Genomic DNA, 24,615 nt, shown 5'->3' with positions numbered 1-24,615 from the left:
TATCAGGTGTATTTCTTGTCTAAATGCAATGACACAAAGAACATATCTCAGTAAACGTTTTTTTATTATCAGGACTGCTAAAAATTCATATGAAATGTTTTAAAAGTATAAAGACCATACACTTTATAAAAGACCGTTTCAGGAATTTTACCCACATTACATTAAATATACTAGGGGGGAAAAAGCTTTTTTCTTTTTTGCAGAAATCACAGACAGCATAACAGCATAGCTTCCTAGGAGTTTTCTTTATAATAACAAGCCACATAACACTCCCCCCAACAGATTAAAAAAAAAGCAGAGTAATGTGTAAACATCATCTAAACACTGTAGAAAACACCTGTAAAAACCACTCTCATTATTTACATGCTTACACTTATAGCTTATGTTTAAAAAAAAAGAAAAGGTACAGTGCATTATGAAGCTTGGAAACATTTCAGTGCATTATTAAGGATTGCTGCACTAATTGTAGCCTAGATACAGAAGGTCTAATGAGTTTAACCCCAGTTTTCACTGATGCACTCGCATTGTGGGAGGTGAAAATTTTAAAGGCGTACTATTAGTAAGCTTTTCCCTCCACTCTACCAGGGGAAGATTACATCACCGGCTTGTAGATGGGATGACAGAATTGGAGAGTCACGTAGGGGTAGATATAGCCGCTGACTGACTGCAGGGCTGCTGGTGTCGTCTCAGCTCGGTATAGTGCATCCATATCCGACCTGAGTTAGTCTTCATGCCACATGCAGAATAGTCAGAAACGCAGTTCCGTTCCTGAAACACAAATTTAACCCGCTTCCTCGTTTGTCGCTTTTCCACCCGCTGTGCACACTTCTTCCTGCACCGCGTCCTCCGACTCTCCTCCATCCTTTGCTTTAAGTGCAAATGATGAGAGCCCGTTGCTTTCCCTCATGCATAATCTTAAAGGCACCGTCTATGATGAGATAGAGATACACGCACTTTATTGAGACGCATTATAAGAAACGTGAAACCTGCAGTAGAGCTATAATTTCTATTTAGCACCGTCTGAAAATGAAATGTAGAGAATGGCATCAGTTCTATCCTAATATTTATTTCATCTCGTTTTCTGTAGAAGTGCGACTCTTAATAATTACCTAATACTTAAAACATTTTTATCGCCAAATTTATTTATCCAGTTTTTATGGTACCTTGATGAAAGTTGTTGTGCAAATATTGAGAAGTTAAATGTATTTTTATATCTTAAAATTGATTATTTCATTTGGGAAAGGCCAAGAAAAGTTGATGGAAGTAGTAAAGAAAATGTTTTCTTGGCCTGCGTCAAAAAAAGCATTTTTGTATTTATTTAGTGTGTGTGTGTGTTTCAATTTGACAAATATGCCTAAATGAATTTTCATCCAAATCTGAGATAGGCTTAGTGGTTTCGCGCTCGAACAGGTGACGTGACTCTGTTTACTCACCTGTTGCTGGTGAGGCAGCCTCGCGCCCTACAGGTGTCGCCTCGCGACGAACAGCACGAGCACGGTGAAGTGCAGCGCAACGCACAGGAAGCCCTCCTTCAGGTGACCCCGTCCGCTTACCACCACCGTCCCTCTGTCCCCGCAGCTGTAGCCGACGTCCGCCCGCTCGGTCGCCCAGCTTTTCTCCAGCTTATCCCCGATCCTTCGTAGGCGCGACGCGAGCAGTTGAGCCACGGAGCACGGCGAGGGTCGACGGGAGCTGCAGGTTGAGTCACCTGGAAGCAGCAGAGGATGGTCTATCGGCAGCCAGCACATCTCGTCTTCGCGGCAAAACGCACGGTCTACTCAGTTTAAGTCTTGAGGATACAGGACCCTCCTTCTCTTTTTCTCAGCAAACCTTTACAGTGTTTGCGTCCCCCCTTTCTCCCCCACCTCTCTCACTACTGTATTATTCATTACAGTGTCACATGGTGTGGGGTTTACATCATCTTTTCCCAAAAGAGCGATGCAATGATTAACTCTTGGATCGCTCCTGTTTGGTTTTATCTTGGGGAGTTTTCTGCATTAGCACGCTTAAATTCTTTTAAAGTTCTAATAAAAATTGCACTTTTTCTAAAATGTGATCATCCTGTACACATAACTATGTAATACGAAATAATAAATTTTGTATAAAAACAAATTGCCAAAACATTGCCCACAAATACAATATATCTCCCCCTGCAATCGACGCGTCTATAATAAAAATGCGGAATTAAAAGTTTGGCGGAACTTTTGCACATTTGCTCGCTTTCCCTCTTCGGACTATTTATACAGGAGGACGTGCTTGTTTTTTGTCGGTGTCGTTCTGTTTCTATTCTTAACTCGTCTGTAAAACTACAAAATTTTACTTTGTAATGTTGAAAAAAAAGTTAGATTTTCAGCGATGACAGAAGAATATGGCAGAGAACGATCTTGCTGCGTTCAGGGAGCGTTGGAAACGAGAGTTATCGAGTAAAAAGGGGGAGCAACGACTGGTTTGTGCGCCTTCCTCTTCCCGGGATATTGATGATCAGTTAGGCCAGAGAGACTTAAAAAATCTTAACAAGGCCGGTAGTTATTCAAAGCCAGAAGAAGGTGGTTGCACGGAGCATGTTCGTGTAGGGGGAAAACCTGCTGCTCTTGCTGCTGCCGCAGAGACAGAGGATCAGCCTCAGTATGTGTCCATTGCAAGTAGTTTGCTGGATGGAAGGACCAGCCCTCTGTTGGACAGAATTGAGGAGGAGAGGAGCAGGAGAAAGAGGCAATATCATAACATGACTAATGTCTGCAGCTCATCCTTGCAGCAGCAGCCTCAGGGAAAGGTCAAGAAAGAAGAAGAGCTGGTAGACCAACTCATTCAGGATCTGGTATGAGAGCGATAATGCACACCGTCAGATGGTACTTGACCACAGTCAGCTGGGTATATAATGTGTGTTTAATGATCTGTTTTGCAGAATGAAGTCAATGACATTCCCTTCTTTGATATTGAGTTGCCGTATGAGATAGCTTTGAAGATATTCCAATATCTCAACTGTGCAGAACTAGGCCGATGTGCCCAGGTAAGCAGTCTGAGTAAGAGGCTGGACAAACGTCACCTCAGGGGTGCAGGTCAGTGTTTTCATCCACCAGCTCCAGAATGAATCTTAGAGGTTAATCAGGTTTTTCACAAGACGACGTTGCAAGGCCTTGTATTCACTGATGGAAAACCCTGGTACTGTAGTTTTCAGCCAACAGAAGGGATTCATTTGATGAAAAAAGTGTTTACATAAATAGGACATTGTTTTGGCAGTCACTTCAAAATAAAATAAATTGTCCAATTAATGGGACATATGACATATGCTTATCTGGTTACTCGTGAGTATTCTTCGCTATTTTCTTGTGAAAATAGAGCTCTAAAATGTGTTTAAATGGGCAACAGAGAAATAAATCATTATTTTATTGAACTACTTGGTGACTTAAGTCTTGCTTAAGTGAGCGAGTGGATAACATCAAGGGGTTATTGCAAGTATCTATCTTTCACATTCTAAAAAGGGTTTTTGAACCTCTACTTTAGAAGAACAGTTGCACACTGACAAGCGTTACAATCTGGGAGTGATTCAAATTAAAACAACTCTGAGGCTAAAACAAATTATTTTGTTGCACAGGGACCAGAAATCTTCATGGCCAAAACCGCACCCCAGCTATACAATAGCGATGTGTTGTGATTTAAAAAGTTAAGTTCTTCATTTGTAGCAACACATACTGAATTGCTTAGGGCAGCTTTATTTGCCTTTCATGACTTAATTTGGTACAGATTAATAAATTACATTTTGTGTGCCAGACCCGCATGTGACGAGTCCATTTGGCAGTCAGCCGAGCTTGTTAAATAGAAATAAGTGATGCAAGCTCTTAATGTATGCTGACTCAATCCACAGTTACACGGTTTAATCTTCTCTCAGGTGAGCAGGGCATGGAGAGTCCTTGCAGAGGACTCTGTTCTGTGGTTCAAGTTGTGCGTGAGGGATGGTTACCATCAGAATGCCAGCATGTCTGACTCGCCCTGCTGGAAGAGTATGCTGCGAGACTGCAGGAACTCTTCTAAAACGGTGCGCTTCAACTGGAAGGTGAGCTTGAACTACTTTACTGTGGCGAATCAGATGCTTCCATCCAGCAGCTGTGCAAAATTGAAGAATAAGTCAAAAGACAGTCTTTGAATGACCTACAGATTCACAAAGATTTCATTTTCACTGCATTTCCTCACTGGACTTTGCACAACTGGAAAAGCTGGTGACAAGTTGACCTAGATAACTGCCTTTCCTGCTTTCTCAGAAAAAAGGCAGACTTTGGGAAAGCGTCTCCTGAAGCACTTACTATTCAAAACTGGGGCCCATTAAAATGTGGGACATTATGTCAATTTGTGATACTGGGACAGAGGATGAAAATCCTGTGCTGTCATACATAAACTGGGACATCGACTTACCCTAATTGTATCGGTAAAACTAACAGACAGACATGCACTCACACTTGCACCTACCTTCAAAATATGTGTGAGGTAGCCAGAGAAAAACCCGCACAGGCAGAAGAACATGGACACTATACAGCAAGGCCCTTACAAGCTTTCTTTTGTAAAGCATCACTGCTTCACTTCATTGGGAAATACTAATTGTTACTGTATTTCTCAGACTGATATTAGTGCAGAACTGACAGTAGACCAGCTGCGCGTCTCTCATCTAATAAAATATATCAGTTTTCAGCCAGCCTATAATTTTCACCTAGAATCGAGTGGGATCCATCAGCCAGCTGCAGTTCGAGTTGGGGAAGGTGCTCTGTGACGTCAGCTCCTATGACAACTTCGTCTTAGCTGGGTGAGTATCAAGGATGCATATAGGATGCTTCTGACAGCCGATTAGTAACGATGTTAACTGTAATGTTGACTCCTCATATACTCAATTCTTCTGCCTTGTGCTTCTGTCTCTTTTTCTTGTCAGGTGTCTTGGTGTAAATTAATCTTGATCATAACCTTTCTGATTCTTTACTGGGTGTTTAATTAAACATGTATGACTATATGTCTTGTTGCAGTGGTTACTGACAATCTAACACATTTGGTTTTCCCTTATTAGGGGGATAATTCATTTAAAGTCAATTGAAGAATCAAGTGAAGCAGTTAGAAATGTACTTGCAGTAACACTTAAGTGACTTCAATTTCATGGGATGAGACAGGCGGTGAATTTAAGACTATAAGCTGGTAATAATTTTCTGGTCAAAGATTTGGAACATGTGATAGTTAACAGTGTAAATAAATGATTTTCTAACATTGTTACCAAAAATTAACACGTAAGTCAGTACTTATCAAATATCGTTTATTGTTCCATTTTTACAGTTGAGATCAGTTTTTCACTTTGCTGACATTCACCACCACCACCCCAAATTTTGAGAAGCTTCAGAGAAAGAGGGTGGAGTTGAAGTGGTGCAAAAGATTTTGAGACTAAAGAACGTGCACAGACGGATGCCTTAAGTATCCAAATGTATTGCCACATTCAGTCACATGTCATTGGCCCACATGAGTGTGATGTCCACAATTATCATTCGTATAGCTCACAGCACTGACATTTACAAAAAAGCCTTAAAGCCTCCCATAGGGTTAGTTGCCAGGGGGCTAAACTGTTAGTGGACGTTCTATGTGCCATCTTCTAATTCCTTTTCCATTTCCATTTCTTTTGATGATGAAGATGAAGATGAAAATAAAGGCCAAGTTAAAAGAGCCATGATAATGTACTGAGTACTCTGGAATTTAGTGACTGGTGTGATTCAGTCAAAACGAGTGTCTTTATGGTCCTATGGTGAGGGAAGGGTTAAATAAATTGCAGTTTAAATAAACTGCAACTGCTTTGAACTAGTTGGCTGAGACAGTGATTGATTGTGAGTGGCCAAAGGGACCCAATAAGGCCTCAGAAATTTGGAGCATCTCTTTAGAGTGATGTGATTAGAGTCCCCTCAGTCCTGCTGTGTCCCACTGATAAAAAGCACATGTAAGACACATAAAACAACGAAAATTGCATTTATGAAATAAGGCACCTTGCACAATGTTAACATGCTGTTAAATTGTTCTTTTTCTTACTACTGCTATTAACAAATTAACAATATCAATACTTTTCCCATTATATTAAAAGTTAATTCAACTAAGGTAATTCAACTACTTGAATTTGTTTATCTAGAAAGGAATCAATGGCCGTTAAGAGTAATCAGAAGTGATTCAATTGTCTCCACTAAATCTTATTAGAAAACCAGTGAAATGAGATTTGGCACTTAAAAAGCAACATAAGATGCTGTCTCGTTAACCCAACAGTTCTTAAAGTCACACAATAACATAGAGGCCGGATCTCCCGAGGCTTGCGTGAAGATTGCAGTAATCAGTGCACAACTCTTCTTGTACAAAGTTTTTGACGAGTTCCTTGGATATGATTCAACATCATCTTCCTCCTGTTGATAGTTGGCATTGTGCTGACGTACCAATTAAGTCAAAGTGTGTGTCCCAATTGTCTACTCTCTGCCAAACCCCGCTAACAAAGTCATGCATGCAAATAACGGGTGCTCGCATGAACACCCTGTGTCACACTTGCTGTGACTGCATGACACACTGCGACTGCACACTTGTTCAGACATGATGGTATCCGCGGAGGTGGGAACTTTGGCAGTTTGCTGTCTCCTGTAGAGAGAGCTCATTGGCTTAGGCGAAAAAAGAAAAAGAAAAAAACAGGAAAGAGGAGGGTTTGAGAGTTTTAGGTGTGATGGGATATAGTTAGGGCTTTTCCACTAACTTGGAGTCTGGTGAAATGACATGACATGAACAGAAGGTCATGTTCCAATCTGTTGAAGAAATTGTGCTACTAGAAATGTTATTTTTGAGTGAGCTGCATGAGGTATTTTATGATCAATTAATCATCCTTGCAAATAAATTCACTTTTGTGTAACTAATGTTAATTTAATCCCTGAGGTCTACATTGGTGTGACCCATTGATTGGATTCCCAATAAGTTAGATTGGTTTGGCCCCGAGTTAGGCAGACAGCATCAAATGTATGAAAAAAAATGAAAGAAAACCTTTTTTTGTTTTTTTTTCCTTGAAAGACTAAAAGTGGAGGAAAAAAAATCACCGAAATCAAATTTAAGCTTAATTTTAGCATCTGGTCTAGGGTTATTAATTAGTTTGTTGATAGATAAAAAATGTATTTCATTAAAACTTTTGAAGAAAAACTGGTAAAGTAATTTGTCAGCCAATTGACCAAATTAAAAGTTTTTAAATGTGAGAATTTCTCTAATATTTGTAAATTTGTAAATTGCATACCAATTAATTATCAAGCCAAACTTCATACATGGTCTGAATTAGTTTTGTTTTAATGTGTCTGAAATCGTACATGCATATTCTTCTTATTATTATTCATTTTTTAAATATATAATGCATCTCTATGTATTATAAGGTAAGCTAAAACTTTATTTATATAGCACCTTTCTAGATAAAAGATCACAAAGTGCTTCACACAACGACAACAAAGTATAAAACAAAACAGACAACAGTTAACTAAATGCAATTCTAAAAAAAGTGTTTTTATTTGTTTTTTTAAAAGAAGCTACTGAGTCCAGAGATCTTAAGCTCGGTGGGTGTGAGTTCCACAGTCTGGGAGCCACAGTGGCAAAAGCTCTGTCTCCCTTAGTTCTCAGCATTGTATAATGAATGACAAGTAGACCCTGCTTACATGACCTACAGTGACCTGCTAGGGACATAGGGCTGTAGAAGTTCAATGATGTAGGCAGGAGCTTGTCCATGAAGAGCACCAGAATGTTAAAATGGACTCTGAATTCAATGGGGAGCCAGTGCAGCTGTTTTGGTCAGAAGTCTTGCTGCAGTGTTTTGAAAAATCTGTAGACGCTCCAAAGAGTCTGTTTAAACACTTAAACAGTAAATTACAGTAGTCTTGATGAAATGAAAGTATAAACGACAATCTTCAGTTCAGTACGAGATACAATAGGGCTTAGTTTAGAAATGTTTCTTTAGTGATAAAAGCAGGACCGAACCAGAGATTTGACGTAAACATCCGAAGTGAAAGCTGGGTCAAAGATTGCCCCTAGATACCTGATAGACGATTTCACAAATGTTGCAAGGGGACCAAGAGCATTCATTATCTTAGGTACGTGTCTATCAGGAGAACATACAAGGACTTCAGTCTTTCCTTCTATAAGTTGGAGGAAGTTGTCAGCCATCCAAACTTTAATGGAATCTAAGCACTCATTCAAAATCTGTAGCTTAGAAACATCTTGGGGCTTAAAAGAAATGTATAACTGGATATTGTCTGCGTAGCAGTGGTAACAGATGTCCTCAAAGGGGCTCAAAACATGCTGGAGGGGAAGTAGATATATTAAGAACAATAAAGGCCCCAGCACAGAGCCTTGTGGCACACCATAGTACAGGGACGTCGAAGATGGCCTGTATTTAGAAACTGCCACAAAAAAGTAACGTTCATACAGATATGATAAGAACCACTCTAAGGCAGATCCAGATACACCGACCCAGTATTTTAGTCTTTCAAGTAGGATGTGATGGTCAACGGTGTCAAAGGCTGACGTGAGATCCAACATCAGCAAAACAGAACATTTTCCTGCATCGTTTTGCAACAAAATATCACTGGAGACCCTAAGAAGGGCTGTTTCAGTAGAATGGGTTCTACGAAAGCCAGACCGGAATTTGTTAAGAATATTATGTTTGTCTAAAACTGTAACTGCTGGTAAGAAAAGGTCTAACTTAGGTTTTTTTTAAAAGGGGTTGTATACCAGCATTTCTAAAATAAGCAGGGACTTTACCAGATGTCAGAGAGGTGTTAATTATGGTGAGCACACAGGGACCAGTGGAATGGAAGACACTTTTGAATAGCGATGCAGGCAAACAGTCAAGTGAACAGGAGGATGCTTTCATTGAGCTAACTATTTTTACCAGCTCGGGTAGTGAAATGGGTAGAAAATGTTCTAAAATAACAGACCAAGCTAGAGTAGGATCAGACAGTGCATAAGCTGATGGGGAAAAATAATTTCCTATATTACTAATTTTTTCTAGAAGGAAGGAAATTTTCACAGTCTTCATTTGAATAAATGGGGCAGCAGGTGGAGCAGGAGTAATAATGTCAATACAGTAATAGTGTCAAATAACACCTTAGGATTACCTCTGCCCTTTGCAACCAGATAAGATAAATAGGCAGCCCACGCATCTCTAATTGCATTGTTGAAAGAAACTAACAGATCCTTGAAGTAAAGGAGATGAACATTTAAATTAGTTTTCTTCCACAAGCTCTCAGCTTTGCGACAATCACGATTTAAGCAGGAAATATTGTCATTTAGCCAAGGTGAGGACTAAAAACAGAAGCTTGTCTCATTTTAACTGGACAAATTTCATCCAAAATGGAAAGACAATGCTTATTAAATAGATCTCTTAAGAAATCGGCATCGCTTTGAGGGGATGGATTTACATTAAAAGCATCTAAAAAAGTCCCGCTGTCGAGGAATTTATGAATACAGCGGCGAATACAGTGATGATCAGAGATAAAAATGTCATCAGAACAAATAAAATCAATATTTAAACCCAAAGTAAAATCAAGGTCCAGTGTGTATCACTGTGTATGTGTGCATATCCCAGTCTCAGTGAAAGTATACTTTTAAATAAATGATCAAATATTACTTCATTTGTAGTAAGACAGAAGTTTTAGAGCTGTGATGTATAAAAAATTTAAAAAGGAACTGAAAACTCGTGGTGCGCAAGCTGTCCTGGAAAATGGGGCGAAATGTTTGTTATTGTGTCGCCCAAACAACACCATCGTAATTGTCGAAAGATCGTGTAACAAAGGATGAAAACAAAATAACAAGTCAGAGTGAGCAAAGGAGGAGGGTGTGAAAGGGGAAATGATTCAGCGGTGAGAGGGTGACGTCAGGTGTTCTCGAAGGTGGAAACTTTTCAACGTGCTGTAAAAAAAAAAAGGTCAACAAAACTTTCCTTAGACTGATGAACTTTTTGCGTGTTTGGATTTAAGGTACACGTCTGGTGATGTGAGGCTGTGGGATACCCTCCACTGGGACTCAACGGCTTCGTACCTGAAGGCCAATAGTCTGTCTGCTAACACTGAGCCGAGACCACATGTTAGTCACGTCCAGGTCAACGGCACGCTGGCTGCTGCTGCGTATGAAGATGGTCAGTGTTTGTGTGTATATGTGTAATGCAGTGGTATCTTTTGGGCAAAGCATTGCCCACACCAAATACACACTATGTATAACTTCTAATCAAAAGCAAGGCAATCATTAGTCTTTTCAATCAACTTTTCTTTATCAAGCCTAGAAACCTATGGTTAGATGCACTTGTAATTTCTGTACATGATTCCCTTTGTTTATCATTTTTCCTTATGTGATAAATGCATACATTAAATGCATACAGTAAAAGACTTGGGGACTGTTTTTGGGATAGGCTGTGTAGACCTGTGGAGCACAGAGACAGGTGGGGAACCCATCTACCACTACCAGACTCCAGGGAGGATCCAAGTTCTGTCCCTAAGCCCTGACAGTCCTGTCCTGATCTCTGCCACTGGATCAGATGTTCGGCTTGACTGCGCAAAAGACTGTGGCTACTGGAGGACAGTATGCCAGACTCAGCTACCCAAGACTGTGAGTCAGAGTTCTTCATTTTTATCAGATGACACATTTCAATGTGCAATTATGTTAATTAATAGACTGTTGCTTTCAGCTTTTCTCTGAATATCAAGTTAGAAATTGGCTTTCGTTGGGGTTTGGACTGTGGAGGAAATCACTTAAAGTACTGGTTATTTATTTAGTATCCTGGTAGTTTGAGTTCACAGGCATAGTAGTAGGCATTTATGTGGCAGGTAGGGAAGGACAAAAAAGACCAAGGTGACATGATCAAAGAATTAAAAAGTGCAGTGATTAAATGACTTGTACATAAGTGTGCAAGTAATGTACTAAAATGCAGTTATATACTTAATAAAGTCACTTTCTATACTGATGTATATGTAAAAAAAAATTGTGCTCCATCCTGTCTAATCTCACAGGTAGAGAGCATGACTTTAGTCCCAGGTAGGGACCAGCAATGTCCGTTGGCAGCTCTGGCAGCAGGAGAGTCCATGTACCTGTTGGACCCTCGGGAGGAGGAGCCATTGATGCTCCACTCAGTCTATGGTCATCCTGTTACCTGCTTGGATGCCTCAGAATCCCATGTTGCATTTGGGGTGAAGCGCACAGGCTGGGCCATGCATGACGGAGGGAACAAGGTGGGTTCAGCTTCTGTGTACAGTTCCCATAGAAAATGAACACATAGGTTTTAAAAGTACCTTAATTTAATCAGTGTAATTACACAGTTTCTTCAGAAAACCTAAAACTGAACCCTGGCACTTTTTTGCTATGTGATGTATATGGCACATGAAAAATCAAAGTTGAGTAGGCCTTAATGTTTATAAAGCACTGCAAAGCTTCAGGTCTGCTCGTGGATGAAATCAGCAATAAACAGTACAGCTGGCCATGATTGTCCAGTTTTTGACTATGATGATGTAGTATGAACAGGGAATTATTCGTCTGCTAATAGTGGCAAATGAACCATTTTCTAGTCTGGTGTAAAATCCATTTACTCAATAATAAATGGATTTTTTTATTGGGAAAGTGAATTATTTTATTAAAACTAGGGGTTTTGTGATATACCAGCATTAACAATGATTATGACATTTAAAAATAAAAACACATGTAACATTTTTGTTTTTGTAAAGCTTATGCATGCTCACACATGCACACATATCAGGTGTTGCTAGTTAGTGGGGACATCTCATTGACATAATGCTTTTCCTAGCTGCTTATCCTAACCCTAACCATCAAAAATGAATGCCTTACCCTAAACCTAACCATAACCCAATTGTAACCCTGACACTAAAACCACATTTTGAGTGTGAAAAATGCCTTCAACCCCATAAGCACCTTGATTTTTGGTCCACATGTGGGCTGTTGGTCCCCACCAGTGTAGTAAATTTGAGATTTTGGTCCCCACCAAGACATTAAAAACACACACACACACACACACACACACACACACACACACACACACACACACACACACACACACACACACACACACAAAAACAAGCTCTCAGTAAAAGCTATAAAAGTCAACATAAAGCACGTTGTTATAATGGTACATCTGCAACTCTTCACTTGACATATGCATTTTTTTTTTCTGGGAGAGAATAAAGTGATTATCCACAGTTTTGTTTTTTTTTGGCCACTAATTTACATGCTGTTATGATGATTATTTAAGCCTTTATGAAGGGCACTCCAGTATGTATGTATGTGGGATTGTAATCTAGTGTTTGTATGTTAATGGAATTGATGGAGCTGTATCAAGGTTTTGTGGTGGGTGGAATTGAAAATACTGCGAAACACAAATAAACCTAAACAAAACCTTGAACGTCGACCAACTAGATGGAAGGCCTCTGGACTCTGCAGCTGGATTTTAAATGTATAAAAAGCTACCTTGACCTCGCTAATTGAAATGGAAGGTTTCCATCAGAGTTAACAAGGTCAGCTGTGCTCACAGCAGGTGCGTAATGAAAAAATGGGAAGTTGTACGGGGTAAATAATTTGGTTTGTTTAAATGGAATGATGCATGTTTTGTTGCACAAATATAATTTACTGAGTGAAAAGCAGTGAGGACAAAAGTTTTGGCTTTAGGCCAGTGTCAGTTTTAATCACTGGCTTGTAGCTGAAATACCAATCTTCTCTTAGAAAAAAAAGAACAACATTTTGGGGAATAGATTCATTTTCCCTTTTTAAATCTGGTCTATATTTACAACTGCTTCTGGTTTTTAGGTGCTCTGCTCTGTGTCTAAACTTTCTTGCGGGTGTGATCACTATTACTTGAGGTCCCTTTAGACCCCCTGGGTCCCTTTAGAAATAATGTCATGTGCCTGTAGGGGATTAGTTTATAGCATAAATAGCTAGCCTAAATAATGCAAACCCTCTCTGGACCTCTGCTCTTAATTACTAGAGCTTTAGGAGCACCTTTTGTGGAGTGTTGTTCCTTGATCTGTATCTGTTTGCTTCTAATAATACTGTGTTTCTAAGGACTCCATGTACCTAATTGACTCTTAAGCCATTACTTAGAGACTACAAATAGCCATGAGACAAACTCATCTTTTGGGATCTGGGGACAACTAGTCAGCAGTTATTATGTGGTCAGGTTCACTTCATCTAAATCATGTATTTCTGTGATGATAAAGATTCAAGTAAACTGCTTATTCAAAGAAGGCAGTCTCAATTAAATGTGGTGGTGGAGTGGTAGCTGTAGAGCTGCAAATACCCACTGTGTGTGTGAGTGCACACACCAGTTTGTTGGTGACTTATTGCTTTTTGGCAAAGATACTACACTGACATCATTCCTGTTAGAAATCACAGCTGGAACGCTGCAGCACATTTTCAGCGACAGCACTAAAGCACCACATAGTGGACCAAAGAGAGACTAGCAGTGAAACCTTAATATATGATGATGCTCTTAAATAGTATAGAGACTGACATTTAGGTAAGCATTTGTTATTTTAAGGGTCTCACTTTTGTATCACTTAATTAAATCCACCAACCAAGAAGGTTATCTGATTGATTCAATTAATATATTTCTGTTTGTTTGTCTGATTGTTAACAGAATTTTTCAAAGATTCTAGCTAGAGTTGGGTGAAAAATTTTTCCTGGGGTAGAGCTCGATCCAACTGGAAAGTGGTTAACTTTTTTTTTAATTGGAATTTTGGAAGTATTTTTTGCCCTCGAAGCTGAGGCAAAGTTAGAAATTTCCTTTCATATCTTCACAAAACTCTTTAACTGAAACAGGAAAAACTGGGAAGCATCCTCTTAATGTTCTCAAGAAAATATCACAAGCTAATACGGATGGATCCATGGATGCAGTCTCAAACGTGCTGTTTTTGCTGTTTCTGTATTTAATTTTGAGCTGATTTGTAGAAAAAATATTTGTAGCTTGATAAAAGAGGAAATTGGTTTTATAACTGAAAACATTCTTTGCTTCTTGCTTTTCCAGAGTGAGAATTATCTGTTTTTGTCTCTTTTTGCTTCATTTTTAATTGATTACTATCAGTTTTTCTTGTGGGATGTGGGGGTCTGTAAATCAGATAGCACCAGATATGAAATTTGTTTCCTAACTTACTGGTGTTCATAGACAGTGTGACAAAATATTTACTGGAAAAATTATAGACAGCTAAGTGGATCGTTCAGGCTGTAGTTGGCGCCCTACTCCTAAAGTGTTATCCCGAGTACTGTACATTGTTGGGATTGCCTCTGATTCTAAAACCCCCCACCCAGCTCTAACATTATTCCGTAAACACAGCTAGTCTCAGACAGTCCAACTGAGATCATATTTTTTATCTTCAGCTTTAAAATTGGTTAAAATTTTAAAGCTGGTTAAAAATGAAAATCAAAGGTTCCTCTCCCAGTATGCACTGCCTTTTAGATCTGATTAATTTCACTCACAGATCAGATACATGTGGTCTTTGGTATCCCATCTCAATTATGCCAATTCATGATTGGCATGACTAATTAAAATATCTTACAAATTTAATTAACTTGTCTGTCACTCCTGTCACGCTTCTATCAGCAATTTTCATACCGTGAAGAAGACAAAGCACAACTTGGCTGCAGCTATTAGTTATGCCTTTAGTAAGAAAACATATGGTTCATTAAAATCTGTTAAGATACATGGAGGTGGCATCCAAGGAAGTCATGTAACACCTTTTTTTCCAGACAGAAGAGTGAAGTATTTCAATTTACAGCATTTTGACCCAGATAAAACTAACCGTGCTGCCACGTTTCTGTTGAGCTGACTCGTTGTGCTGTTGTGTGATTTTATTGAAGTTTTGTTTGAAAATCAAAGTTTGTTTTGTGTCGATCACATCAGAGATTATCTCTCACACGTTGGCTTGCAACAGCTTTTAGCTTGCACTTTTTTCTTTCTTTCTTTTTTTTGTAAAGCTCCCCTCCCTCGTTTGTGTGTGTGTCTCTGCGTGTGTGGTTGAAGCTACTCTCCAGGTCCTCATTACTACTAGTCTTCCCCTTGCCATTGGACTAGGGGCACCCTGGCATCTGCCCTGCTTGTGGCACTGCATTCAGAACAGGCTGGCTTCTTCACTGGCAAACTATCAATCCTCTGCAGTGGATCTACCGCTGAGCTCAAGTGCTGTCTGAAAACCTGTCATCTGCTTGTTGCCCAAAGTTCAGAGGGCTGGTTAGATGGGCTGTGTTTGTACAGCATGTACAAATGTGGGTTTTCTATATTTATATAGAGAACTACTAATCTGTCAGGACAGAAATCAGATCATTAGGGATGAATTGCTCAATAAAACCTGAAATGGGTTCCTTCCCAGGTAAATAATAATAATAATAATAATAATAAAGTTTTTAAAAGAGCCCAATAGCAATTTTCAGTCACCTGTGCATGATTAAGTAAATATTCTGTAAGTATGCAAATCTAAAAAGAGCAGCATGGCGCGACATCTGACGTATAAATGTAAATTTTTTGTTTGTCCATAGAGAATTCAGCCTCAATCCCAACCCTCTGTACGACACTGTAAGTGTTCACAAAGTGAAATGTAAAGTGCAAGTCTTAGAAAGTGTTGGCTGGAACAAACCTAACAATATGCGTTTCATCCGATGCGCTCACATCTGTCTGTCCGTATATTTAAAGCAAATATAGAGCTGAATCCAAACAAAAGGGTGTGGTCCAGTAAAAAAGCCCGCAGTCTGTAGGTTTTTTTTAAACCGGTGGATTCTTTTGTTGGAACAAAAACCAACAGAAGGTTGAGTTTCCATGTCACAGGATGATTTCCCATTGCTGGTCTATGATATGACACACCAAGCCAGTTTCTGCGCTTTTGTACAGATTATCAAAGCATAAAAGATTTTCTTTGACATGTAGTAGTAATTGCTAAGCTTTTCATCTTTTTAAAAGCATACAGAGTAATTACATAAACATCCCAATACAAGCAACTATTAGAGCTGCTTTTGTTTGGAAGCCTCACTGGAGATTCATCTAATGCATTAACCTAACAGCTTCTCTGTCGCCATACGATTATCCTTTCTCTGCTGCTTTCTTTTAACTGCCTGTAATATTATCACTAAACAGCTCCTTTGCCTCCCTCAGCGATAATTTTAGTGGGTGAGGTAGGCAGATATTTAATAGAAGTATCTTCCAGAATCTGTAGTGATTCATTGTGAACAGCAGGCTTTGTGCCCCCCCCTCCTTTCTCAATTCATGGTACTCCCTCTTTTCTCCTGTCCAAATCCTATCAAGCTGTCATTTCAAAGTCCGGTGTGATTTGGGTTTTGCCCCGGGGTGGTGCACAATTAAAGCTCTGCTTGGCCCAAATAAGGGACACACAAAAACTGCTGGCACCTCCTCAAGGCTTACATCATCTTTCTCCTTTTTTGAAACTTCTTTTATGTTTCCTGCTGTCTCTCTACCCCCCTCCCTCTCTCTCTCTCTCTCGCTTTCTCTGTCTGTCCTTTTCTATCCCTCCTTTCCTTTTGGCCCTCTTTCGTTCTCTCCCTCCCTTCTCGCTTTAATTTCTTTGTCGTTTTAATTATTCAAAGACAATTTTGCCTGGCGGTTATCCTGTTTGTTCTGTCTCGTTTGGATGAGAAAACACCAGCCGCTAATTGACCAATTAGGCCAGCTCCAGATGACATCATTGTAACTTGTATGAGGAAAGTTTATTGCCGTCATCAAGCCAAAAGCAGGAAAGGCTGTAATTGAAGTTTTCCTTCAGGTCTTTTTTTCCCCCCTCAGTTCATCTTCATGCATTCACATAATTGGCCAAGGGTGTTTGCCGTTACCTGTAATTGTCAATTGTACAGTAAGTTAGTGCAGTATTACCGTCTATCCAGTATCACAAGTTTTACTTTGAGGTGTAGTTACATATTGTGTGTGTGTGTGTGTGTGTGTGTGTGTGTGTGTGTGTGTGTGTGTGTGTGTGTGTGTGTGTGTGTGTATAATTTATTTGAGGAAAACAAAGTGGATCAGAATGATCTAAGCATCATTCATTGTGATTCAGGCTTTAGCTATTTGAACTTTCTGATTTTTGGTCAATTTCCTGTAACATTGTAGGAGATTTGTAGGAGATTTGTGATTAAAGTTTAAAAACAATATTTTAATGGAGATAAACATAGTAATGTGTGTTTGAATATCTCTTGAAAATCCCAGCACTTAAACTATTACAATAGTTATTCACCTGTGCTTTCATTGCTGCACTTAAATTAGATGCAAAATGAAGCAGCCATTGTTGGGTAACAGGAAAATGTTTGTAGCCTTATTGACTGTGTGTGCGCAGATCAGATAATCTATGAATTGTAACACTTTTTACACAAAATTTTATTAGCATATATAACTAGATGATGATTAACACCGATAAAAACAGTTAAAGTTGTTATATACAATAGATTCTTTTTAACTGTCTCTGTAACAGTGCAACCCACTGACAATGCACCCTTATGCAGTTTTTATATATTCCCTGGCGACACTCAGCTGGGCATGCTTGCTGGTTTTAGGAGCTTTTTGTTGTATTTCTAGTTTTTCAGTAGGATGCTGTTATTTCGGTTGATTTGGTTTCACACTTCCACTGTAGTGTCTTATATTGAGAGCTAAAATCTGCTGTACGGTTTATGCATGTGGTGACAGTCTTGGAAGTTGACTAACTGTCATATATGAAAAGAGTAATGTTTGTCTCAAATTTCAGATCCACATCTACAGCCTGGAGACGCGCAAACCGACAGTTTCTGTCGGCAACTCACCGGGAGATTTCACTTGCATCAACCTGAGAGACAGCTCTCCTCATCTGCTGGTGTGTGGGAACAAAGACAGGAGGTAGGACACAAAAACACACATACAGATGTAAAATCGTGCATAATATCAGAAACCTGAGCCAAGAATGCAAGCTAAAAGGAGTGTGCCTGTGAAATTGTTTTCTCAAAGCGACACCTGATGATGAAGAAGGCTGGAAAGCTAAGGTTACTTGAAGTGGATAACAGATGTTTTGAAAATGTGTGAAAGACGTGGCTTGATTAAATTTGTGAATTTTTTAGAGTACAACCTTTTATGTTGAAAAACAAGGCTTTGAAAAGCTTTTTGAGATGAAAATTAATTCATTAACAGTTTTTTAGAAGAGTGATGTTCTGTTCTTTGTCTTAAATAGACAAATATCTCGCTTTTCATTGTCTTTCTCCTCCAGTACCTGGGATACTATAGAAGAGAAAAATTTGGCTATCTTGATTCTCTTCATTCATGTAGACACACTTACCACATTGCTAACCTGGCTCTCCAGTTGAGAAAAGGACACATAAAAGAGCCATTCTCTACTTGTTAGTGGTGCTACAGTGCATGAGCTGGCAGGAAAGAAAAAAATCCCTGGCGTGTCTTTGTCCAAAGCTGCCCCCGCTGTTTCTATTCAGCACCAAATCCATCTGGCTGTTAAGTAGTTGGCTGACAGCAAAAGACAGACCACATCGTATTGTTTAGGTTCTATTTTTTTCCCCCTCTTCTTACTAGTTATGACTCCTGACATTCATACAAAAGCAGGAAATGCTCCACTAAAGATCTTTTGTCAAGTGTCACAGAATTGTGATTTTCATAGTAATATTCAACAGCACCCTTTGAATGAATAATTCAGTGATTTCCTCTTGGACTTTCTGATCAGATTTTGTCCAGAGAGGTACACACACCAGGTTGGCTCTTCCACTTTGGCCCCAGCTGATGCAGCGCACAGCCGAGGACAAATGGAAATTGGGAAACTGAGGGACAGTCTGAAATCTTGGCCCTTCAACAGGGTGGCTTAAGGCCAGAGCCTAATGCATCCCTTCTTTTTGTCCAAATGAGTTTTGTCCCTTTGTTTTTTGCGAGATCCAAGGAGCACATGAGGAGTCCAAATGATGGCTGTCGGGAAAAACCTTGCCATATTTGTGTAAACAGGAACAATGTAACAAAGGGAAATATTACATATATTTAGAAATTGAAGAAATAATGAGTACTGTTACAGTTAAGAAGGACTGCACATATTGTGTTCAGCTTTGAGACCGTTTTACTGGCAAACTTATCCTTCAATCAAATGTTTTGTGGCACGGCTTCATGAACAGCTATGCCAGTTTGAAGTTTGATAGATTATACATGGGCTTATCATGCTGACCTACAGAGGTCCATTCTAACCAGGAACATCTCTGACATACAGTGAAACAGTTAAGGTTTTATTGAATGGTTTGGACCAAAATATTTCACAGACACTGTTGTGACCAGACATTTACATATGCTTGTAATGATTTCTTTTAAACTGTTGATTTTTCAGGGTAGAGCGATTGTACAGCATGCATCTTTAATAATCTTTTAAAAAAAAGAAGACTTGGGTGTATAAGCCTGAATTTTGAATATTTTGGATTTTCTCTTTTGCAAACGCGGTCAAAATTATCCATGTACTTAAATACATATATTCACTTAAATCTTTTGAGGACAAAGGGAAAGTCCAAGGAAGGTCTAAGAAGGAGAACTGTAGATATACAAGTTAGGAAGGTTTTGGAATGGACTAAACAGGATAACACTAAGCTAATGACCCGCCCAAAGCTCTGACCTCAACAGTACTGATATTTTTGGACTGTGCTTAAAAGTCGAGTCTATGCGAGGAAACCAACCAATTTAAATAACTTCTTCCAATTCTACCTAGAGTGGTGAAGGATCCAGCCTGAATTATGAATGAAGGAGCTTGTTGATCACTACCAAAATCACCTGGTCAAGGTGCAACTTGCTACTGGACATTTACTTGAGCAAGTATACTTTAGACAGTATGTGGATTACAGATGCACAATGCACTAAAAGCTCCAAATTACCACGACAGTCATGCCCATGATGAGTGCTTGTAAACTTCTGACCAAAACTGTATTTACTTTCTTTTGTGGTCCTTGAACTTTTCTTCTAGAGAAATAATGCGGTTGATATTTGTGGTTTTCAATGAAATATTTTTCATTTGGCATTAAATTCCAAACCGCCATTTGTTTCCCACAAGAATAAATAAATAAATAAATCCTAATAGGATTAACATCACTCTCAGCTATACTTTGTGCTAATTAGAAAATGCTAGCATGCTTAGTCTCGAAACAAAAGAAAGAAATTTGATGTCCTTACGTCATGTCTGGGCTCGCCTCTGTAACAGAATGCAATCACTTATTTAGCCTTTTTTCCATCAATCTTTCTGAAAAAATGAATGTCCCTGTGTTTTCCATAATCAAAGACTAATGGACATCAACAACAGCACTTTACATCAGATACGAAAACCTAAGTGATTTTTGCTTTGTGGCATGCTTTTTTCACAAACCACAGATGCATATTTCAATCCAAAAATAGCAGGCTTTCAATTGAATAAAAAATTGCTCGAGAAACGCACAAGAAAATATGGGTTTAGTTGGAGATCGTGTTGCCCACTGCATATGCAAATGAATATTTTTGCTACAACATTTTCGGTGCACAGGCTATACGTGGCACAGCATTATCTGGCACGCAACACAAACTAGCAGTTTATTCTACGCTAAGGGGAGCATCCACAGTTGTGCACATTATATTACTCCAAAATCGATCAATTTAAAAAAAAAATTGTGGTGGAATTTGGTTTATTCCACTTAAATCTCCATCTTATTGTTGATCATTTAATACTTAACCCATAACTTTGAATGGAAAAAAACCAAAATGAACTTAACAAATTATTTGAACACTGTTACTCAACTGTAGGAGCCAAAATTAGTTATTCCCAGTTTTTAAGACATCCATTTTAACGGAATATCAAGCTTAGCTAAAACTACAAGACCGGTGCAATCATCCAATCACACCACTGAATCGGTTGTCTCTCTCAGGGCGCAATGATTGATGTCTTCTTCCAGCGTTAGGTAAATAGCTTTTCAGGGGTTAACTGCACTTCTCCCACACATCTCGTATTAGGGAGAGCTCCTCTTGATTAATGAAGAAGAGCCTAGCCAGTGACAGTTAACTGAAGACAGAGCCGCCTTCTGCTTTAGATTTATGGTTCCCCAAGGTCTGGCAGTAATGGTCAGTCCTCATTGTTTAAACGTGTGCTTCCATCACGTAATGCCACTAAACAGGCAGAACTAACTGCAGACAACAAGTCCTCAGTGCCCATTTAGCTATTTAAGGCTGATTCTTTTAAAAAGTTTGGAAGGGAAAATGAAATCTGTCTGAGTCCCCAAAGTGAATTTGATTATGGTAATGAGGTCTTGGAAGAAGGTTGGGCCTGGATAGAGTCATGTCCTGGATGCTTTCAGCTGCAATAAACCCACAATGACAACAGATGGAGCTGAGGGTCCCCTGGGCTCATGTTGCTGATAAAACCTGGAGAGTAAAAAGCCTGCTCTTATTGCTTTTCATCCCTCAGATATACCAGCAAATTAATAATAATTATCATATCATCATAAATGCTTATTTTAACACAGAAAGGATCAGAGAAACATAGAAAAGATTAAAAGAAAATCCTTGTCAAACTTTAAAAGAGAAAAACGGTAACGTTGAATACAAAAGTGAACAAAAGTACAACAAATGAAGTAAAACTTGCTACACTTTATTAAAAACATGAGGTGACAAAGATACGTGTTTGAAAATGGATCAGAGAAAGTATCCTTTGTCGTGTTCATTCTGTCACGTTCGACATATGAACTGTTTATTTACAGTGCACAATATACACTCCCTATATGTGCTGTCAAATATATTTATACACTTTGAATTCCTTCTTATTTTCTACAGTATCTGCACAACAGCAGCCTTTTCATTCCACATTTGTGCATGTGGGTGTTTTGCTCGCCCTTTGTGTTTTCTTTTTTTGCTTCGTTCTTGAATATTGTTTAGATCCTTGTTTAGTTGGTTTTGGATTTCTGTCTGTATTCCAGTTACTTATTAGTTGGTAGTCATGTTTAAATAACTACTATAATCTTGGTTTGTTGAATCAAATTATGAAATAGTTGTCCAGATGCGAGAACAAATCAAGCTGGGACTAAAGTTTGGAGTGGGCCATCTGTGCTGAAACGTTTCCTTCAAGAAGTGAGAATAGAGTCCTTTTGTCTGCAAATGAATGCACTCTTTGATAAACTGTAGCTCTCCCTTGGTATTAGATGTCCACTTTTGTTAAAAAAAATCCAAAATTAGCTAGAGTGCTATTGTACTTACTTCACTTATTTTTCTTTGGGTCTTACGCTGGATCGTCAGGGGAGTTTTATCAAGGATACCAACAATAAAGTGGCCTGTGAAGGATGTCTGACTTAAATAACTGTAGTTTTATGACAAAAGTAAGCACTTTTCTCTCAATAACTTAATATTAGTTTTGGTTTTTCCTTACTATGTCTCAGGGTGAGGGTGTTCGACATAAGATCTGGCTCTTCTGTCGCATCTCTGTACGCCCACCACTTGGGGGTCACCTCTGTGCAAGCGGATGACTGGAAGATTGTGAGCGGCGGAGGCGAGGGATTGGTGTGTGTCTGGGAGATGAGGATGGGAGCAAAGCTATGGGAGATGCACAACAGGTAGGACTGTTTTCAGTACAAACTGTCAGAAACACTAAAATTGTTTTTTAAACATGTTATTTCTGCTGTATCACATTATGAGTATGGTATTTGACTTTAACATTGTAGTAAATGTAGTTCCTCATTCGAACACATTTAACCAGTGATTATGATTACTCTGTTTTCTTCTCATTTCAGTTTCTTGTGCCACAGTTAACGTAATCTTCTCACATAAATGTTTTTATTTCATGTAAATTAAATTGCTTAAGACAATATTGTGGAGTCAGTTTAGTATCACACTCACATCTCCAAGCAGTAACTGTCATTTTTGTGGCGCCTTCACCGCATAGAAAACATTCAGCATCTTAACTGGTATCTTTTGTAGATGCTACAGTAGTGGATACATCCATCAGCGAAACACATGCTGGCAAGAATGCGATTTATATATTTAATATTCAAGGTGTTATCCATCTTTGCTGCAGGCATCCTGTAAGGCATGTACGCTTCAACACCAGCACTCTGGTAACAGCCAACATCCCTGATGACAAGTCGCCACGGGGAGCTTGCATCACAGATGATGACCTAACAGCTCATCGCAGGTCGTGATCTCCCTCCTACACTTTTTTTTGTTGTTGCCTGGATCTCTTCTATTCTTCTACCTCCTATAAGTCTCTTGTACAAAAGCTGGGATAGGCTCCAGCCACTATGCAACCCTGATAAGGACAAGCAGAAAAGAATGGAGGGATTGATGGTTGATTCCTTTTGAGAAAAGCGATACAGCTGTCATTTCTGAGTCCTCAGCAACCTGTTTTTCAACAGGTTGCTGAGGACCTTCATTAGCAAGAAGGTAGTCTCACTGTAACCAGAGGTAGCAAAAATCCTTAGGTGAGATCATGTTTTTGTACAGAACAACAGTACCTTCTTTTAGTAAGACCTTACTCATCACCTTACCTGTAATTTGAGAAATCTGTCTGCCCATGCTTCTGTCTGTTCTTGGTAGGTCTATTAGTGGACACACACACACACACCCTGTGTCTTTGTTAGGATGAGCATTTTTCACATTTGAGCTAAAGCGTGTTACCAGCATCTCCCCAAAAATGACTGCTGTGTGGCTGCGTCGCTCAGACAAGCACGTTTGTTGGGCTATTTTTGTGAGGAGATTCGCTGTTAATGTAGTCACAAACTAACAAATTTAATTCGTACAGGCCTTTTGAATGGGGATGGAAAAAATGACAACTGGACAAACCGTTTTACAATGTTTAGTCACAAAGAGATGCTAGACATGTTTTTGTAACGTCTTTGGCTTCCTTCAGTCACATTTCTTCAGAAAGCTACAGTCTGCCCTGAACACACACAAACAATCATTAAGTGATTGTTATCCCATATCCACATTTAAAAACAGTAATTTATGATTTTCTGGAGATGATGCATTTAGGAGATAAATGTGCTAAACTGCATGTCTGCCGTTTTGTCTCAGTCTTCTAAAGCAAAGTCTAAGCATAAATGACAATCAACAATACAAAACCTAACAGTTACTGATGTCAATGTTTTGTTTTTCTAAACTTCAGACACAGAGGAGTCATCTGCCACTATGACTTCTCTGAGGACGCCCTGTCACAGGATCACATCCTGCCCATCTGCAGGTCTGACTACATAGAGTCTTATGGCTACAACTACAACATCAGCCTAGCAGTGCCTTACGACAGGCTGTCTGGTTCCCATCCGTCCCAATGACACGCAGTTTTCCAGACTGCAAATGGACTTAATTGACTGCAATTGAAAAGACAGTAACATTTATCAGTTTGAACCTTTAAACTCTGTCGTTTTATTTAACAGGTCCTCTTTCATCATCCTGATCAAATCAAGGCTATTAAAATGTAGTAGTGTCGGTGTATTGTATATAACTGTTGCATAGGTATCTCTATGTTATTGTTGAATCTAGCTGCCCGATGAAACACTGGGTTTGATGTAGTCCAACATCACAGGAATAAAGTCATTTTTACCTCATTTACTATATGCAAATCATTTGAATATTTTTTCCTATTAAAACAAAAAAAATGT

The 24,615-nt window shown here is 39.1% G+C and overlaps 1 protein-coding gene across 1 annotated transcript; it reads left to right on the top strand.

Moving 5' to 3' along the window:
* Positions 1 to 2,218: 2,218 nt before the first annotated feature.
* Positions 2,219 to 24,561, top strand: fbxw8 (F-box and WD repeat domain containing 8). The gene is made up of 11 exons (XM_004566705.5): positions 2,219 to 2,818; positions 2,906 to 3,010; positions 3,890 to 4,054; positions 4,707 to 4,795; positions 10,002 to 10,159; positions 10,430 to 10,626; positions 11,028 to 11,246; positions 17,751 to 17,878; positions 22,402 to 22,575; positions 23,037 to 23,153; positions 24,123 to 24,561. Exons 1-11 carry the CDS (start codon positions 2,369 to 2,371, stop codon positions 24,286 to 24,288), a joined length of 1,968 nt encoding a protein of 655 aa, XP_004566762.3. The 5' UTR covers positions 2,219 to 2,368; the 3' UTR covers positions 24,289 to 24,561.
* The last annotated feature ends 54 nt before the right edge of the window (positions 24,562 to 24,615 follow it).

The sequence above is a fragment of the Maylandia zebra genome, linkage group LG12, assembly GCF_041146795.1.
Source record: "Maylandia zebra isolate NMK-2024a linkage group LG12, Mzebra_GT3a, whole genome shotgun sequence".
NCBI classification, from domain to species: domain Eukaryota; kingdom Metazoa; phylum Chordata; class Actinopteri; order Cichliformes; family Cichlidae; genus Maylandia; species Maylandia zebra.
The sequence above is the reverse complement of the archived record's forward strand: the minus strand, read 5'-3'. Positions and strand labels throughout refer to the sequence as shown.

Coding starts and splice junctions, on each gene's coding strand:
- fbxw8 (XM_004566705.5), top strand. CDS start 2,369: ATGGCAGAGAACGATCTTGCTGCGTTCAGGGAGCGTTGGAAACGAGAG. Junction 10,627..11,027: donor AGACTCAGCTACCCAAGACT/GTGAGTCAGAGT, acceptor CTAATCTCACAG/GTAGAGAGCATGACTTTAGT. Junction 22,576..23,036: donor CTATGGGAGATGCACAACAG/GTAGGACTGTTT, acceptor TCTTTGCTGCAG/GCATCCTGTAAGGCATGTAC.